At 45.6% G+C, this 18903-nt stretch overlaps 1 protein-coding gene across 3 annotated transcripts in view; it reads left to right on the forward strand.

The window, feature by feature from the left end:
- The first annotated feature begins 7817 nt into the window (after positions 1-7817).
- The window catches only part of LOC105708511 (NIPA-like protein 3), a 43613-nt gene continuing 32527 nt past the window's right edge, over positions 7818-18903 (forward strand). For 2 of the 3 annotated variants that reach the window (XM_012439967.3, XM_064363469.1), the window contains exon 1: positions 7818-8165. In XM_012439967.3, coding sequence (XP_012295390.1) covers positions 8073-8165 — 93 coding nt within the window. In that variant the 5' untranslated portion in view covers positions 7818-8072. The remainder of the gene's footprint in view (positions 8166-18903) is intronic. The other variant, XM_012439968.3, reaches the window with a different exon arrangement.

Consider the following 18903-nt stretch of genomic DNA (forward strand, 5'->3'; position numbering starts at 1 on the left):
ACCTTTTGAGCCCATTTCCTCCTCCATAAACTGGGAGTGCTAACAGCACCTTCCTCTCAGGCTGATGCATGTGAAGTGGTTAATACTGCCTGTCCTGCAATAGGCTTCTATTAATGTAGGGTTTTAATATACGCACAGGGATGTCATATAAACAACTTAAAATAACAGCTATCATTTATGGAAACTGTACAGTACTAAATGCCTTCTGTGGAATACCTCATGAAATTTTTACAATAATCCATTGAAGTATAATCCCCATTTTTACAGATGAGAAAACAGAAGTTTGGTGGGGGGTTAAGTGACGTGCCCAAGGTCACATTAGAAGTAAGGTGGAATCAGGCTTTGAGCTCAGGAAGTTTGACTTCTACTCACTCCTTAACATCTCACACTAAATGTTAACTTGATAAATTTTGACACTTAGCACCCCTGAGTGCGTGTGATTGGTTTGTTATTATTATTTTTAGAGACAGGATCATATGCTGTCATCCATGCTAGAGTGCAGTGGTGCAGCCATAGCTTACTGCAACCTCAAACTCCTGGGCTCAAGTGATCCTCCCACCTTAGCCTCCAGAGTAGCTAGCTAGGACTACAGACATCTGCCACCACACCTGGCTAGTTATAAAATTATTTGTAGAGACATTGGTCTCAAAATCCTAGCCTCAAGTGATCTTCTCACTGGGATTACAGGCATGAGCCACCATGCTTGATGTGGTTGGTTTTCTGAAGTTAGAATATTACATATAGTTTTCAAAATATAAAGCAAACAAGGGATGGCTGGGTATATATGGGCAGTTATATATATGGGAAATGTTTGACTCTCTTGAAGCAGAATGCTAGGTTTCATCAGAACACAGTTTTAAGACTCCTGGGGGAAGTTCACTGTTGGGCAGTCCTAATTGCTGGAAAGTTCCTTCCTGTATCAAATCTGATTTTCTTTTTTTTTTTTCTCCACCCTAATTCCAACGTTTGAAACCAAGTCAGAATAAGTCTCATTTCTCTTCCACATTGGTGATCTTCAAAATGCAAGTCATAGTCTGCAGTCTTTTGTGAAGTTTCAGTTGTGCTGGGTCACAATATAAAACGCATTTACCATGAGTCACAGTCAAAATGTTTGAAAGCCACTGTTCTATATGACTATTCTGAAAGAATTTGAAGGCAGTTGTCACACCCCACCACCTAAAGACTAATCTTCTTCTCTGCATGGGACCTCCTTGGCTTTTGCCACAACTCCTTGCTGCACGGGAGCTCCTTTTCCTCACCGTACCAGGGCATCGACCTATGGTCCTGTCACCAAATTCACGAGACTCTCTGCTCAAACATTCTTAGGGATGACTTCCCTGACCACCCACTCTTAAGAAGTATCAACCCATCTCTCTCTAGCCCCTTACTCTGCTTTAACGTTTTCAAAGCACTTTTCACTACCCAACATTATATTGTGTTTATTACTTTACTTGTTTATGATCTTCCCCGATACAAAGTTCATCTCTAAATCTTCAGTCTATTTCCTGGCATACAGTATTTGCTCAATTGGCTGGGCATAGTGGCTCACACCTGTAATCCCAGCACTTTGGGAGGCTGAGGGGGAAGGATGGCTTGAGACAGAAGTTCAAGACTAGCCTGGGCAACATAGCGAGGCTCTGTCACTACAAAAATAACAATAATAATAATTGTAATGAGAAATTTTTTAAAATAGTATTTTCTCCATAAATATTTGTGGAATTAATGAATGAATACTAGAGGTAGGCACATTTTAGTAATAGTGTGTACAGATGTGCTCATAATTCTTTCCTTCAGGAGTTAGATTCTATAAGGAAAGCTCACATGGTTACAACTATAGGCACAGTTCCATTTTATCATCTCTTATAATTTTTAAAAACGTTATATATGCTAAGTATGATCACATAATTACATTATACATGTTGCTGTACAGGGTATATCAACATGTGCTAAACTGTGTACACGTTACTTTAGATGGAATATTTTGGATGTCCTGAGTAGTTTCCACTGTAGGCGATTTTTATCTACTCAGTTATAAGCATCTTGGAAGCAGTTTCCACTTTTTCAAAGCACTCTCAGGTAAATAACCCATTCCATAGTTTTCACAGGCTGAGAAAGTGTGTCAGAGAGCTGGAAGGAAATTTAGCGGCGGGCTAGTGGCCACCAGATTCCAATCTCACCCTTTCATTTTACAGATGGGTAAATCGAGGCCCAGAGCAGGGAAGACGTTTGCTGGGGGACACCCCATAAGCTGGGGTGGACCTGGGAGTAGAAATCAGGCCTTCGGCTTCCACCGACTGCCAGGCACAGAAGCCCTCCAGGTGGCTGAGCCAGATGGGTCGGACGCCCAAGCCTCTTGCAGGAGCTCGGTAGAGCAGGCAGACCCCGGTTGTCACCACTTTTCAGGTGGGAACACCGAGGGCACGTCCCGACGCAGGAGCACGTCCCACGGTGGCTTCTTCCCGCCCTGGGGCTCCACCTAGCTTGGCCCTGGAATTCCGCACGCACCCGGAGGGCGTCCCATGTGGTGCGCCGCGTCCTCCTCCCCACGACCTCAGGGACTGGTCCCCCCAGCCGGAACTGCCTCCTACCTGGTCGGGTCCCGTGGGCTGAATCTGACCAGCCCAACCTCCCGGTCGCTATGGCAACCATAGGCCTAACATTTGCTAGCCCACCTTCCGCCCTCCGCGGGACAAATTCAGCCAATAGCATCCTCTGTTTCTGTAGCGCGAAAAGTTGTTGACCAATCGTTAGAGGCGTTTCAAAGTCCTCAGAGAAGCCGGCAGAATTTCAGGGCCTAGGTTAATTATATCAGGACGTTTGGCGGGATGGGGAACTAATGGACATTTATCTAGGCGACGCCTAAAAAATCTCGTGATAAACCAAAAGCCTTAGAATTTTGCTCACTCAAAAATCCTGTTTCAAGGAATATGCCTGAGAATCAACATTCATCCATGCCCTGCTTCTAACAGCAAAAAAGAAGATTGACATGGGCGAATAGACAAGGACAGCCACTTAATATTTATTCCAGGAACCCCTCTTCACACTCTTCAGGGCAGGGTGAGTCACAGCGATCTTGTCACTTCCCTGCTTGAAGTCCTTAAATGGCTGCCCTTTAAATTTAGGGTGAAATCCGAGTTTGTTTGTTTTTCGACAGGATCTTGCTTAGTCGCCCAGGCTGGAGTGCAGTGGCGCCATCTCGGCTCGCTGCAACCTCCGCCTCCCGGGTTCAAAAGATCCTCCCGCCTCGGCCTCCTGAGTAGTTGGGACCACAGGCGCTCGCCACCACTCCCGGCTAATTTTTAAATTTTTTTTGTAGCGATGGGGTCCCGCCATGTTGCCCAGGCTGGTCTCAAACTCTGGGGCTTAAGTGATCCTCCCGGCATCCCGAAGTCCTGAGATTACAGGCGTGAGCCACCGTGCCGAGCCCCAAACACATGATTTATAAACTGTCCCCCGCCCGTTCCTCAGATCGCAGCCCCAACCACATCTCGGGAAAAATCTCTTACCAGCCCTACTGGCCTTCGGGCAGTTCCTACTATGAACCGGCTCCTTCCCTCTCTCTCAAGTTCCCCAGGAGCTTTCTCTGCCCCAGGATCTGGGACCAGAACTGCTTCTTTCTCATTGTTGATGTCTAGGCCTAAATGACATTTCTTCATTTGTAAAACGGGCTTCATGTCTCACTGGTGGCTGTGAGGATCTGAAAGCAAATGCGTGTACATAACAACGTGTGAGCAATGAGAAGCTTTTTGTCATCTGTAAAGCTCCATGAGCAGTTGATTATCACAGCCGTGATAATTATGTACCTTATGGAAACACTAACCAAGCGCTAGGCTCTAACAGGTGTTCCGAGAGGGCAGGAAAGGAGAGAAATATTTGGCCCCAAGTACTGGCGAGGGCTTTGGAGAGAGCTGGGTCTTCAAGGACGTTTTGGATTTGGATACTTGGTGAGGGCGTGGGGTAGGGGAACAGCAGGAGCACAGCCGGGAAGGTGGCTATGAGGTTAAGAAGGGAGGACACCTAGCAGGCTGCTAAAACCAGGCCCACCTGTCGGACAGGTGAAGGCGAGCAATCACCTGAGCTCTCTAGGATAGGGAGACAGAGCTGGGGAGTCGCCGCAACATCCTTCCTGTGGCCGCTAGGGGGCCCCCGCTCCAGGTGAGCGCCAAGCTCTAGCCCCAGGTCGCTCCCCTACCCTTCAAGCAAGCTTTGCAGCGCAGCCAATTGCCGGGGGCTGTCCCGCCCACCCCACCCCCTCCCCTCGCAGCCACTCGCCTGCGCGAAATGACTGCCAACTTCTGACTGGCAGGCAGTCTGGCAAATCAAATCGCGACCTTTGAAAGCAAAACACCGCAGCATCTTGGCAGCTCTGAGTCGGGAAGGGATCAAGGAGGCTGTGCCTCCGGGTTGCACAAAGAGTCCGAGTCATTTCTCAGAAGGTTTTCATATGTGGGCCTTAGAGGAGACGCCGTCGGTGAGTAGTGATTAACAGTGGGAGGAAGGGGAATTGAATTTAGCCTTAGCTTTTTTCAGGAAAAAGCGAAGTCACCTAACGTCCCCTAGTGTACATACCCTACCTTCTTGCTGCCTCGTCAGCCTGGGTCCCGTTGCCTCAGAATGCTCTTTCCAGTTTTGCATCGAGACTAAGAGGAACGGGGGCATGGGCTACCTTAATAAAGGTGATGCCAGGCTCCACCAAACCAGGAAGTGACATGGAGTAACTTTGCCAGAATTTCTCCTCTTCGTGCCGAGCGGCTAGGGCTTCCTGGCGGCAGCAGATGGTGGAGTTAGCAGGTGGGATGAGCGGAGGCGATCTTGGTCTAAGCCCGCTTCTGGAACAGAGGTGCTGTCTCCTCGATTCGTAGAGTTTCCAGCTCAAGGGGTGGGGACGGAAGAATGTAACCTTCTCGTGAGCCAAAGCCCAGGAACAGGAAGCTTGGCAGGGAACTGGCGCTCACCTCCAGAAGCCAGATCGTCAGGTGGTGGGGAAGAGCGTGTTTTATTGATTTGTTCGGAAAGAGGCAAATTCGAATACAGACCTTACCCTGAGCGGCCGTGAGCCGCTGCTCTGTCATCTGTAAAACGTGGTCTGTGGAACTGGTGGAATCCGTCATTGAGATAAGTGGAGGGTGGATGGAAGCAAAGCACCTAGTGAATTCTCATTCCTTTCGCCTGCTTTAAGTGTGAGGTGGCTGACAACGCAGAGCTGACTGCTTGCCTCTGGGCATGTGTAGGTCCTGGAGACGTGCTTGGAAACCAGGAAAAGAGAGTCACCAGGCGAAGAATGTGTGTCTTATAAGGGAATACAGCTTGCAAAGGGTTCCTCCAGGTTTTTAGTCCGGACTCCCACCCAGCTGAGGGAGAGACTTCTGTCTTTGCAGGCGATGCCCCAGAGGCCTGGGAGTTCCCGAGGCAGAGAGGGAAGCTGCTTTTTAAAAGAAAAAATAAACCGCAGCAATGTCAACCACTACTAACAAAAGCCAGACCAGAAAAGCACTTGGTCAAACTCACTGGTCTAAAGGATGTTAGGCGGCCTGGGTTCCCACCATCTCCTTGACTGACATGTCCCTAGGGTCTGTTGGCTTTCTCAGACCTTCTGTGGGTGGGGCTGATTATATCTGTTTGTTGGAGCTCTGGAGTTGTGGTTGATTAGGCCTTAGTAAGGCATTTTTGACTGTGAAGTGGCCACAGCGCACCATGTTCTTAACTGGCCTGCATTTAGTCAGTCGGTTGGTATGTATATAAGTCACTGTCAGGCTTGGGGCTAGATCTCAGCTGGGAGCAACCGAAAAGGGTATTCCACAACACCTCACTGGAGTTTGCATTCCTGTGCCCCCTCAACTCCATGACTGCTTCGTGGTTGAATGCTTCCCAGGGCCTCTCAGAGGTAAAAAGAGCCCTGAGCCACTCTTAAGGCTCTTAATGATTATTAAAAATGCTTGAAACAGTTTTACAGAAATGTAACACAATAATGCTTTTCGTGTGCACATGAAAGTATAGTGAATAATTATGCTTTCCACAAGATTGCAAACACATATTCACAGGGTTTTGCAGGCAGGGAAGTCTAGTTGTGGGGTGTGAATTACCTGATGAAGTTACCCGATGAATGCAAACATCTCCTGTCTGTACACTGGCTATATAAACTTGTCTGCAGGTAGTAGCAATAATTTAATCCTGGGGCCCTTTGACAAAGTGAACCAGGCCAAATGGTTTCTGTAGCTGTCCCTGTGCTAAACCTGCATCTGTTGTTTCCCAGTACTGGACATGGTGTTCGCCTTAAGACCTATGCATGTGCTGTTTACACCATGAACCAGAATTCCTGGGCCTAGGGCTGGATAGCAGAAGGAACTGGAAGCTGCAGGATACACAGGTGGCAGCTCCCTGAAGCCTCAGGGAGTGGCAGAAATTGTTTAGCTTACAGTGAGCCCTCAGCAAATATTTGTTGAATGAATGCATAAGAGAGAAAGAAATGAGCAAAATAAATTATTAAACAGGAGAGAATACAATTCATCCTAATATTAGCTCACATTCATCGACCATTTGCTATGCCTGCATTTTACATGTATTGTTTCATCAAATTCTCATAACTGCCATGTGGGGTGGGAACATTATTATCTGTATTTCACAGCTGCAGAAACTGGCTGAAAAGTTAAATGACCTGGCAAAGGTAAAACAGGTAGCATGTAGCACATCAAAAGCAATTTAAAACGTTTTTTTCTATTAAAATAAACATAAACTATGCAGTAGAATATATTATTAAAAAATATATAAAAAGTTCTCAAAGAAACCCCTAACACTTTCAAGTAGGGTTTTAGCCATGCCTCCTAGAACACTGGAAGTGTACTTTCTCTTCTCTGTTTGGTAGAAAAGTTTTATAACTGGCACACACCTGTAATCCCAGCACTTTGGGAGACTGAGGCAAGTGGATTGCTTGAGCCCAGGAGTTCAAGACCAGCCTGATAACATGGCAAAACTCTGTCTCTACAAAAAAATTAGCTAGGCCTGGTGGTGTGTGTCTGAGGTCCCCGCTACTTGGGAGGCTGAGGGAGGATCACTTGAGCCCAGCCGGTCGAGGCCATGTTCGTGCCACTGCACTCCAGCCTGGGTGACACAGTGAGATTCTGTCTCCAAAAAAAAGGAAAAGTTCGAGAAGCACTGAAAATATATGTCCAATAAAATTAACAGGGATTATCATCATTGCTAGGTTTATTTGAGGCCACATTGTTACCGCTGCTCTACAGATGAGGCAGCTGAATCTCTGAGAGGCAAAGTTACCTGGTCACACAGGTTTTCTACCTCTGAGACCAGTGTCTCCTCACCTGTGTCAGGCCAACCCTTGGTAACAGGCCAGTTCTAGCGTCTTCCATGGAAGTAACTTTTCTTTGGATTCTTTTCTTCCTAAGTTGAAACTTACCTGGTTCTCTTTTTGTGGTAGTGGAATTTTTTTTTTTTTTTGAGACCTGGAGAAGTAGACATGGTTAGTATTCTACTTCTTATGCTCAAGAGCTATGGGAAAAGGGAGGATTTAAGTTAGGATGCAATGGAAGGAAGGAAGCAGAGTAGAAGAGGAAAGAGGACATTTAAGAGTCAGGGAGAAAGCTTTGGAGATAGATGAGTCACGTTTTTATTAAGGGGAGCACAAAAGCCGGATAGAACTTGTTTTTAACCCCTAGGATTTGGATTTTGAAGAATTTGTTAAATGGCCTCACTTGTCACGGCCAGTTGTGCTTTGTCTGAATGGTATTCTCTTCTCAGGTAACAAAGCTGGGCTCAGTGTTCCCTTGTCCATGAATTTTTAATGTTCCTCTCCAGCACCCTAGAGCACCGCAAGAATTGGAAAACACACCCCTCTCTGTCTGCCTGGGAAACACGGAAATTGGCACTTCTCTGAGTGAAGCTGAGGAGAAGGCTGTAAATCAGCCAAAGGAGCCTTGAAGTACTCTTTTGGCGTGAGGAAGAGATGGCTGCTGGAGGGAGGTGAACACCATGAGGAGAGATGGCATCTAGCCTGGGCCCCGCCTAGCAGCAGCTCCAGCTCCTGAGCCAGGCCCGGCACGATGAGACACTAGACCACCATGGACGGAGCCCACAGCGCAGCCCTACAGCTGCAGCAGCTGCCTCCCACAAGCAGCGCCAGCGCCGTGAGTGAGGCCTCCTTCTCCTACAAGGCAAGGGCTTTTGTTGGGTTTGGGAATTTGTATTTTTCTAACAAGAAAGTTACGCAGTGCTCCGCTTATGGGGTCCACATGCCTGTCACTGGCAGAAACAGGCAGGCCCTTCACACAGACAAGAGAATTTGTATTCCAAAGAAAAGAGATGCTCATTGAAATACATAAAAATAAGGAGGCAGAGGCTGGGCACAGTGGTTCTCACCTGTAATCCCAGTTCTTTGGGAAGCTGAGGCAGGTGGATCTCCTGAGGTCAGGAATTCGAGTGCAGCCTGACCAACATGGAGAAACCTCATCTCTACGAAAAATGCAAAATTAGCTAGGCGTGGTGATGCATTTCTGTAATCCCAGCTACTCGGAAAGCTGAGGCAGGAGAATTGCTTGAACCTGGGAGGCCGAGGTTGCAGTGAGCCAAGATCACGCCATTGCACTCCAGCCTGGGCAACAAGAACGAAACTCCATTCCTAAATAAATAAGAAGGCAGAGAAACACCATAAAAGGTAGGGAATAAAAGGAATGCATTCCTACTTAGATTTGATTTTTAAAAAATCGTGTACTCTGGGCTGGGTGTGGTGGCTCGTGCCTGTAATCTCAGCACGTTGGGAAGCCAAGGTAGGAGCATCATTTGAGACCAGAAGTTTGAAACCAGCCTGGGCAACATAGCGAGACCCTGTTGGTACAAAAAATTTGAAAATTTGCCAGGTGTGCTGGCATGCACCTGTAGTCCTAACTATTCAGGAGGCTGAGATGGGAGGATGGCTTGCGCCTAAAAGTAGTTTGAAGGTACTGTGAGCTATGATTGCACCACTGCACTCTAGCCTGGGTGACAGAGCAAGACCCTGTTGCTAAGAAAAAAAATAAAATAAAATAAAATAAAAATATATATATATATGTATGTATCACCTACTCCATTACTTGGAAATAATTTTCATTCGTATTTCAGTATATATCCTTGTTTTTTTCTAGTAATTTGGGGTCACATTGCACATAAAGTTTTGTATCTTGATTTGTTTAACTTGACCTTACTTGTGGAATATTTCCCCATGTCACTGAGTAGTGACTGAAAGCGTACTTTTTGAATGATTGCCCAATAATCTGTTGAGCTACTGTGTCAAAATGTGCTCCACAGATCCTCTATTGCTGGATATTCAGGTTGTTTCTAATCTGGAGTGGCTGTATGAACCTTCTGGAGGGTAAATCTCTGTGCTGATCTCTGATTCTTTCCTTAGATATAGTCATATAGGTACAATGAATAGGTCGAAGGGAATGAACCTTTTTTAAAAAGGGGGTTTTAATGTCAAATTTAAGTGTTTCTAAACACTAATCAATGCAGCATCTGATGACTTGGATTTATTGAAAATTATTATTATTTTTATTTATTTATTTATTTATTTATTATTGAAATTTACTTTTTAAAGATCAGGGAGGCCGGGCATGGTGGCTCACACCTGTAACCTCAGCACTTTGGGAAGCCAAGATGGGTGGATGGCTTGACTTCAGGAGTTCAAGACCAGCCTGGGCAAACATGGTGAAACCCTGTCTCTACCAAAAATACAAAAAATTAACCAGGCATGGTAGTGCACACCTGTGGTCCTAGCTACTTGGGAGGCTGAGTGGGGAGGATCACTTGAGCCCAGGAGACAGAGGTTGCAATGAGTCAAGATCACACCACCGGACTCCAGCCTGGGTGACAGAGTAAGACCCCATCTCAAAAAAAAATAAAAAAGAAAAGAAAAGAAAAAAAAAGATTAGAGACTGCTAATACCCTAGAGCTAAAGGAGACATTAGAGATCATCTCATCAAGCCTCTCATTTTATGGATTGGGACAGTGAGGCTGGGAGGTGAGAAGTGACATACTTAAGATCCTATAGCAAGTTGAGAAGCAGAGCTAGAACTGTTGTTAATTTTAGATAATTGTGATGAACCAAATAACAATGACTAATATTTATTGAGCATGTATTCTATCCCAGGTACTGTGCTGAGTTGGTCACATGCCTTTCCTTGGGTAATCTTCACACTAGCACTATACAGTAGATCCAGTTTTCCTCCTTTGTAACGTGGGGATCATAATAGTAACTGCCCCCTGGTGGTGGTGAGGACGAAATGAATTTATTCATGTGAAGCAGCACTTAGGCAATGACCCACACATCATGGCCAACGTTTGTCAAGTGCTAGCTGTTACCATCTTTATCCCCACTTTAGTACAAGGAAAATGAGACACAGAGAGGTTCGATAATGGTCCTGACTGGCACAGCTAGTAAGTTGTGCAACCAGAATTTAAACCCAGGTCAGACTGGCTGCAGAACCCATGCTCCTAACTGCAATGCTGCCCCGCCTCTCTGGTGTCCTGACTCCTACTGCTGCCACCACACCCCAGCGTGCCCAAGGAGGGGACTCTGCAGATCATTGAAGGGCTTTTGTCATTTTAATTCCATCTGACCAGTCAGGTGGAATATATATGGAAATTATGAACCTTTGTCTGCAATTAGACTCATTCTAGAGGTGAAGATTGACTCTGACATTCTCAGCAGACTCTGCCTCACCAAGCAGTCAGTTTCAGAGCTAAGACGGCATGATTGTTTCAGCATTGGCATCTTGCTCCTTGATCTGCTACAGGGAACCCCCCAGGCTGAGCTGCCCAGGAAGCAGCTCCCAGCAGGACATTGATACTGTAGAAGTTTGACCTCAGCCCGGAAAAGTCAGGCCTCAGTTCTTCTATTGAGTGAGTAGACATTTCCTCTGAGCACCTACTCTCTCCAGCTCATGCTGGGTGGCGCAGGAGCTATATAGATCAAGCTTGTCCAACCCACAGCCCAGGATGGCTTTGAATGCAGCCCAACACAAATTCATAAACTTTCTTAAAACGTTCTTAAAACGTTATGAGATTTTTTTTAGCTCATCCACGGCTGTCATTAGTGTTAGAGTATTTTATGTGTTACCCAAAACAATTCTTTTTCTTCCAATGTGGCCCAGGGAAGCCAAAAGCTTGGACACCCTCATATAGATAATCAAGACAGATCTTCCCTGGCTACAGTCTAGGAGAGAGGTGGGGAAGATACATTTTCACAAGTGTCTACCCCTCTAGACAGAATTCGACACAAAAATAGAGATACAACAGACTGTTAAGAGCATGGCCTTTGGAATCAGAGACTTGGCTTCAAACCCTGGCCCTATTACCTTCTTATTTTTTTAGGAGACGGAGTCTCCTGTGTGGCCCAGGCTGAATGCACAGTGATTATAGCTCTCTGCATGAGCTCTGTTACTTTCTAGCATTATAACTTGAGGAAAATCATGTAACCCCTCTGTAGGTAAGTTTTACATTCATCCTATAGGGTAGTTATGAGAATACCTGAATTTACAGAGAGCAAACTGAAGCTGCTTTGTACCACTCTCTGCTTCTGCCTTTGGAAATCCTACCCAGCCTTCCAGCGCAAATATCACCTTTTCCATGAAGCCTTTGTCAGTCTTCCTGGCAATAAAATATAGGTCCTTCAGCCACACTTTCATAGCCAATTAACAATAACTATTGTAATCGTCATAACAAGAACAGTTCACATTATTTACTTATAGGACAGGAACTAATCCTGTCTAATCCTCACAAAAGCCCTCGTGAGATCGATACCCCATTTTACCTGTAAAGAAACTGGCAGAGAGAGGTTAATTAACTTGCTCATGGCCACATAGTCAGTGGGTAGTGTAGATGGAGTGAGTAGCTTTGCCCTCACCTCACTTCTTTCGCCAGTAACGCTCCCCATTCAGAGACTGCAGTGTGAGTAGAGTGACCATAGTCTAGTCCTGGTTTGTGTCTCATGCCTGTGTATGTTAATGAGCCCCCTTTCAGTCTCAGAGTCTCCCTATTTTTTTTTTTTTTTTTGAGATACAGTTTTACTCTGTCGCCCAGGCTGGAGTGCAGCGGCATGATCTTGGCTCACTGCAACCTCCACCTCCCGGATTCAAGCGATTCTCATGCCTCAGCCTCCCGAGTAGCTGGGATTACAGGCGTGTGCCACCACGCCCAGCTAATTTTTGTATTATTAGTAGAGACAGGGTTTCACCATGTTGACCAGGCTAGTCTTGAACTCCTGACCTCAGGTGATCTGAGGAGTCTCCATATTTGGAAGATATATGGTTACCCTAAATATAAGGCTCCTGGTAGTTGGGAGGCCTTACTTCATTACCTATAAAATACTGGGACCAGAGTGGTGTGGGGAGACCCTGACAGTTCCTCTTTCTGTGACTTTGGCTGAGTCCTGGGCTTTCTTGGGTAACAGATCTCCACTGGGAACAGCCCCTGAGATAATCTGCCTGCCTTCTCCCCTCCCTTCCTCCTCAATCGACACTGTTGATTCTACTCTGCCTTGTCAACTCGAGAAACAGTTGGGAACCTGATTGGGTGTTGCCTCCAAAGAATCAACCTGATCTGGCAGGGCCAAGCCTGGGGCCACCCAAAACATATATATTATATTGTAGTTCTCAGCCCTGCCTCTCTGCTGGGAACCACGTGTTCTGGGTTAACCCGTGCATGTGTACTTGGGAACGTTCCACCGCTCAAATAATTCCAGTGAAGACATACAGGGTGATTCCTCAGCAAAAAGATGAGCAGAATAGGTTGAGAAGGCCGCCAGCGGGGTCCAGAGGTGGAAGCTGGCCAGTCACTGCCCCTTCCCTCCCTGCAGCAGAACTGGGCACCCACGTTTATGGTTTCCAAGCCCAAGGTCTGGAGGAAGAGCTTGCTGTCAGGAGTCATCCTTGCCTCCCGATTGCCCTGTGCCAGGCACTGCAGGGCGCCTCATAGGTGTGTGCACAAACCATGTAACCCTGGGCTGGTGGCAACTTCTTGGCCTGTCTTTGAACGCTCATAAAATTGGACTTGTCATCACTTCACAAAGGTTTGGGGGCATAATTAATGTTGATGAAGCCCTTTGAAATGCTTAGGTGGAGTTATATTATGCTATTGCTAATCACGGCTGTCTGTAACTGGTTATTACATGTGGACATTCATATACTTATGGAAATGGCTTGTAAAAGAAGCCTCAGCCATTTGTGTCCTTAGTGGAAATGCAGCATTTATAAGGTTATTTTTTTCCTAATTGACTTTGCCACCTTTGAAGGACACTTCATAGAACACAATGGATACAGTCTGGAGGAGTAATTAGCATCAAGAGGCTGGAAGTCGGGCTTAGATGCTAAAAACAGGACGCATAGTAACACCCATCTCATAGTGTTGTTTGTGGCCCTAAGAGGAGGGTGTGCAGAAAGGGCTTAGCGCACCATGTGCTCTATCAATACCAGCCTTTGTTATCATAGTAACTGTCGGGGATCAGAAAACCGTACCTTAAAAAGAAAGCCTCAGAAGCAAAAGTTTCTCTCTGACCTTCTGCCCTCCTTTCTCTGGCCCCACTTCTCCACCAGGCTAGCCATAGAAACTACAATCCCTCTTTCCCAAGACAGGTCATAGAAATCAGAACCCCTGCAGTCACTGAGGTGACTCATGCTTGTAATCCCAGAACTTTGGAAGGCTGAGGGCAGGTGGATAACTTGAGCCTAGGAGTTCGAGACCAGCCAGGGCAACATGATGAAATACCGTCTCTACTAAAAATACAAAAATTAGCTGGGTGTAATGGCATGCACCTGTAGTCTCAGCTACTCAGGAGGCTGAGGTGGGAGTATGGCTTGATCTCCAGGGATGGAGGTTGCAGTGAGCTGAGATTGCGTCACTGCATTCCAGCCTGGGTGACAGAGTGAGACCTTGTCAGAGAGAGAGAGAGAGCAGAACCTCTTTTCCCCAGAGACAGAGAGAGCGAGAGAGAGTGCAGAACCTCTTTTCCCCAAAGCCAGCTATAAAACCTAAAATATTACTCTAATTTTCTCCCCACTTGTTGTTATAAAAATTGGCTATAAGGAAATTAGCAGACCTACCTTGTCTGATTGTAGGTCAGAAGACCCCCATCCAGAGAGGGTCTTGCCTCATATAAGGAATGAAGGAATGCTGCAAGGAGACAGACTGAGAAGAATCTGGACAGACAGGCCTCGCTGGGTTCCCCACTCAGTCGAACAGCATTAGATCAGGCTCCTTTGTCCAACCGCACTTCTACACAGCCGTCCATACTTTGTTGAACCTAAGCCTAAAAATGACAGTTTCTCCTGTGTCTTTGAGTCTTCACTCTGAAGGCTCCCATGTCACGTAAAATGATGATCAAATAAATTTGTACGCCTTTTCTCCTATTAATCTGCCTTTCGTCAGTTGATTTTCAGCCAACCTTCCGAGGGTGATGCGGAAGTCCTCCCTTGGCCCCCACATAACATTTTAGCCTCCAATGTTTTTGCTGCCTAGATGGGTTCACCCTTGTAAGGTTTACAGTTTTACTTCTGGGTCCCACCCTTCCCTGCCCCACTCCCTGACTTGTCTATGTGGCCACAGTGGCTTCCCTCTGCCTTTCCTCAGCTCTGCACTTCCGCTGGTGGTGGGTTATTAACACATTCTCAGGCTAACACCTTCATAGAATCAGTCCTCGTGGATTTAGTCAACCACTCATCCAAGGCCATCTCATCTTGGTCTCTTGGGGTAAAATAAAATAGCAGCTACCAGTTATAGGTGGAACCATATGAAACTACCATCTTTATGCATCAAAAATGGTTGAATATCAGCTGGGCATGGTGGCTCATGCCTGTAATCCCAGCGCTTTGGGAGGCTGTATTCTGCACTAGCCTGGGAGTCACTAGGTCAAGAACCAATTCCCCAGCTCCTAGTAATAGCGACTTTATATATCACGTAGTTTGACATAATAGTTATGAACTTGGGCTCTGGTGTCAGACTACCTGGGTTCCCATCCTCCTTCAGCCACTTGCTAGCTACCTCTTATCCTCTGTGCCTCCACTTCCTCAATATAAAATTAGATGATAATAGTACCTGCCTTATAAAGTTGATTTCAACAAGGATGCTAAGACTATTCGATGGAGAAAGAATAGTCTTTTCAACAAATAGTGCAGAGATAACTGGATATCCACATGTAAAAGAGGGAATGAAATTGGACTCCCACCTCATACCATGCATAAAAATTAACTCAAAATGAATCGGAGAGCTAAATGTAAGAGCTAAAACTATAAAATTCTTAGAAGAAAATAAAGGTAATTAGGTCAGGCAACGGTTCTTGTCTCTTTTAGTTCAATTCCTCCATTGCTTCCTTCTTTTGTGTTAAATAGATATATTTTGTAACGTTCCACTTTAATTCCCTTGTCATTTCTTTTACTATGTAACAAAATACCATAAACCAGGTAGCTTATAACAACAGAAATGTATTTCTCACAGTTCTGAAAGCTGGCAAGTCCAAGATCAAGGCATCAACAGATTGGGTGTCTGGTGAGGGCCTGCCGTCTCACAGACAGAACCTTCTCCATGTGTCCTCACGTGATGGAAGGGGCGAGGGGCCTCTCTTGGGCCTCTTTTGTAAGGACACTAATTCCATTCATGAGGGCTCCACCCGCATGACATAGTCACCTCCTAAAAACACCACTCCTAATACCATCCCCTTAGGGGTTAGGACTTCAACATATAAACTTAGGGGGTAACAGGCACAGACATTCAGACGTATGTATAGGTGCCTTGTTCTCTGTGGTGTTTGCAGTAGAGAGGTTATGTCTAAAAGTGTTTTTTCTTGCCAAGCTTCTCATCCACTTGTCCTTCGGTACTGAGAGGAGGCTTTTCTTGGGGCTTTTTTTCCCCGCTCTACCCCTGTTGGTATTTCCAGAGTGCTGGCTTCTTCAGCTACAAGTTTGGGATGTATGAGGCAAAAAGAACACCCAGGGAGCTCACCAACATGCCATTCTTGGGGTCCCAGCTTTTCCAGTTTGTCTGCCTCCTTCTCTCTGCCTTCAGAATCGTCTTATATGTGATGACCAGGGTTTTAGTTGTACGCAGCATAAAGAATAGGGAAAGTACATCTACTCCATCTTCCCCGAAGCAGATGTTCTGTAATTGACTTTTCAAATGGAAAGTTATAAAATAATTTTATTGTATGCAAGGAGCATTAAAATACTGAAATTAAGATTCATTATATTTATAAATATAATTTGTTAGTTTATAAGAATTAGTTCTGTGGTAAGGTTTTATTTCAAAAAACTAGACTTGTGAATGTACTTGAAAAACATATTTCTTTTTACAAAATAAAAGCCGATCACCCTTTTTGTCCACCAAAGCCATGCCTCTAAGAAAGGAGAAGAAAAAACCCCACTCATGTTTATGAGAATTTGGACTAGTAATAAACATATCCCAAACTGGTTTCCACTAAGTGTTGATTCCTTTAGGCTTTTTAGTTGCAGGTAACAGAAACAAGTTCTTAAGCAGAAGGCCGGGCTGTTCCTGGCTTCAGGAAGGTCCGGAACCAGCATGGCTCCAGGGTCCTGAGGAGCAGCAACTAATTGTTCAGGCCTCACCTTGGGCTGAAGGGAGTCAGCCTTTCTTCAGCCTTTGTGTTTCTCAGTCCAAGATCTGGATCCCAGGGAAAGAGATTCTGACCTCTGGCTTGGGTCACACTTGGGCCACGCTTGGGCCATGATGTCCAGGGAGGATGGAGCACTGTGAATGATAGTTTCAATAAGACTGTATTCAGTGGGGAAGGGGCAGAGGAGGAGAGTCCTCCCTAGCAAAATCAGGGTGCCGTTTATTAGAAGAAAAGGAAAGGATTAAAATTCTAGTCAAGTGAGAATCATAGATGTTTACTACAGATGCCAACAGCTGGATTCCAGGTTAAGAGTTCTAGAGCCAATTAAGTTTGAGAACCTGAGTTAGGCAAGGAGAAATTCCTCTGAGAGCCTCTAACATGCTCTGGGGGCCTCCCAGCAGGTGTAGAGGATGCATTGCCTTTAACTACATAGTACTTGTCTTGCCTTGGCACCCCGTTAACATATTAGAATCTCTGGGAACTCAGCTGGGGACAGGCAGGTCTCTGCGAGCCTTTTAGCTCTGAGATCCCATGATCCTACATGAAAGATGTATTCTGCCCGCAGGTGGCTTTATTCCATCTTGCTGCACATCAAGTGAGTCGTAATCAGTTCCCAGCTCTGACCTTTTCCAGGTGGGGGACACATCTCAGGTGTGGTGAGGTGGTGGCAGAGCTGGGACTAGAACTGGGGTCCCCTGGCTCCATGTCTTTCCCTCTGTGGCGGCGCTGTGCCTTGCTGGGAGTGAAGTTAAGGACAGCTGTCCACGGTAACTTCAGTTGGTGGGCCTCCCTCTAGGTACTCCTGCCCTTGCCCGTCCCTGACCAACTTCTCCTTCTCAGGAACGACCTGCCCTCAGTTCTCTAAGCCCCGCAGTCTAGGAGAGGGAGGGGAGGAGGGAGGGTTGACTTCACTATTACTGCTGACTCTGTTCTGAGGAGGAAGCCTCGGCCAACTCTGGCCACTGCAGGGCAACTAGCTAATTATCTGTCTTTCCAGATGGACTGAACATATGACAGCAAGGACTGTTTGTCTTATTCACTGCTGATTCCCTAGGGCCTGTCCCAGGCCTTAAAGAATGGGCAGGATTTCACCAAGGAGGGGAACCTGGTGGGGTTGGGAAGAGAACATGCTGGGAAGGAGGATGCAGCATTGGCCAGCATAGAGCATTCCTTTGTGTTCAGTGGCGAAATAAGGCTGGAGGGTGTGTTGGGGACTCACTATATATGTGTGTTTAAATGCTAGTACACTTTGACCCAGCAATTCCACTTAAAGATTTGTCCCAAGGGACTAATCCAGACAAATGTACAAAAAAGTGTGCACTAGGCTATTCAATCACAGCATTATTTTTTGTTCTTTTGTTGTTGTTGTTGTTTTTGAGATGGACTCTGACTCTGTCACCTAGGCTGGAGTGCAGTGGCTCAATCTCGGCTTACTACAAGCTCCACCTCCTGGGTTCAAGCGATTCTCCTGCCTCAGCCTCCCAAGTAGCTAGGACTACAGGTGCCTGCCACCACTCCCAGCTAATATTTATATATTTATATTTTTAGTGAAACCAGACAAGAGTTTCACTATGTTGACCAGGCTGGTCTTGAACTCCTGACCTTGAGATCCACCCACCTCGGCCTCCCGAAGTACTGAGATTACAGGCGTGAGCCACCGTCCCTGGCCCACAGCACGGCATTGTTTTTAAAAAAGGAAACATAATAGACACTGGGGACTCCAAAATGGGGAAGGGCTGGGGTGGGGTGTAAGAGTTGAAAATTTACCGATTGGGTACTGTGTTCATTTATTTAGATGATGGGTTCACTAGACATCCAAACCTCAGCATTCCACAATATATCCACGTAGCACACCTGCACATGTACCCCGAGTCTACAATAAAATTAAATGAAAAATTAATAATAAAGGAAACAACCTAAATATTCAGTAATACCAAAGCAATGATATAAAATATGGCACATCCAAAAATAATGAGTTATCTGACATTTAATAAAAATGACAAATTAGGTATGCCTGACAGGGAAATGTGTTCACAATATGTTAAGTAAAAAAACAGATTATAAAACAGATGGTAATCTTATTTTTATAAAGTAAATTAACATTTCCATTGATATGTAAATTTATAGACAGAAAAATGTTTGCAGAAATAAGAACCAAAATGTTTATAGGCATTATCTCTGGGTTACAGAATTAAAGGTGACTTTTCTATTATGGTGGTAGCGTTACTGTTGTTTTTATTTTTTATGTTTTTCTCATGCTACCTTGTCTAAGATATTATTATTTTTATCTAGATATA

Source organism: Aotus nancymaae, unplaced genomic scaffold (genome assembly GCF_030222135.1).
Source record: "Aotus nancymaae isolate 86718 unplaced genomic scaffold, 86718_ANA_hifiasm-v0.15.2.pri h1tg000053l, whole genome shotgun sequence".
Taxonomy (NCBI): Eukaryota; Metazoa; Chordata; class Mammalia; order Primates; family Aotidae; genus Aotus; species Aotus nancymaae.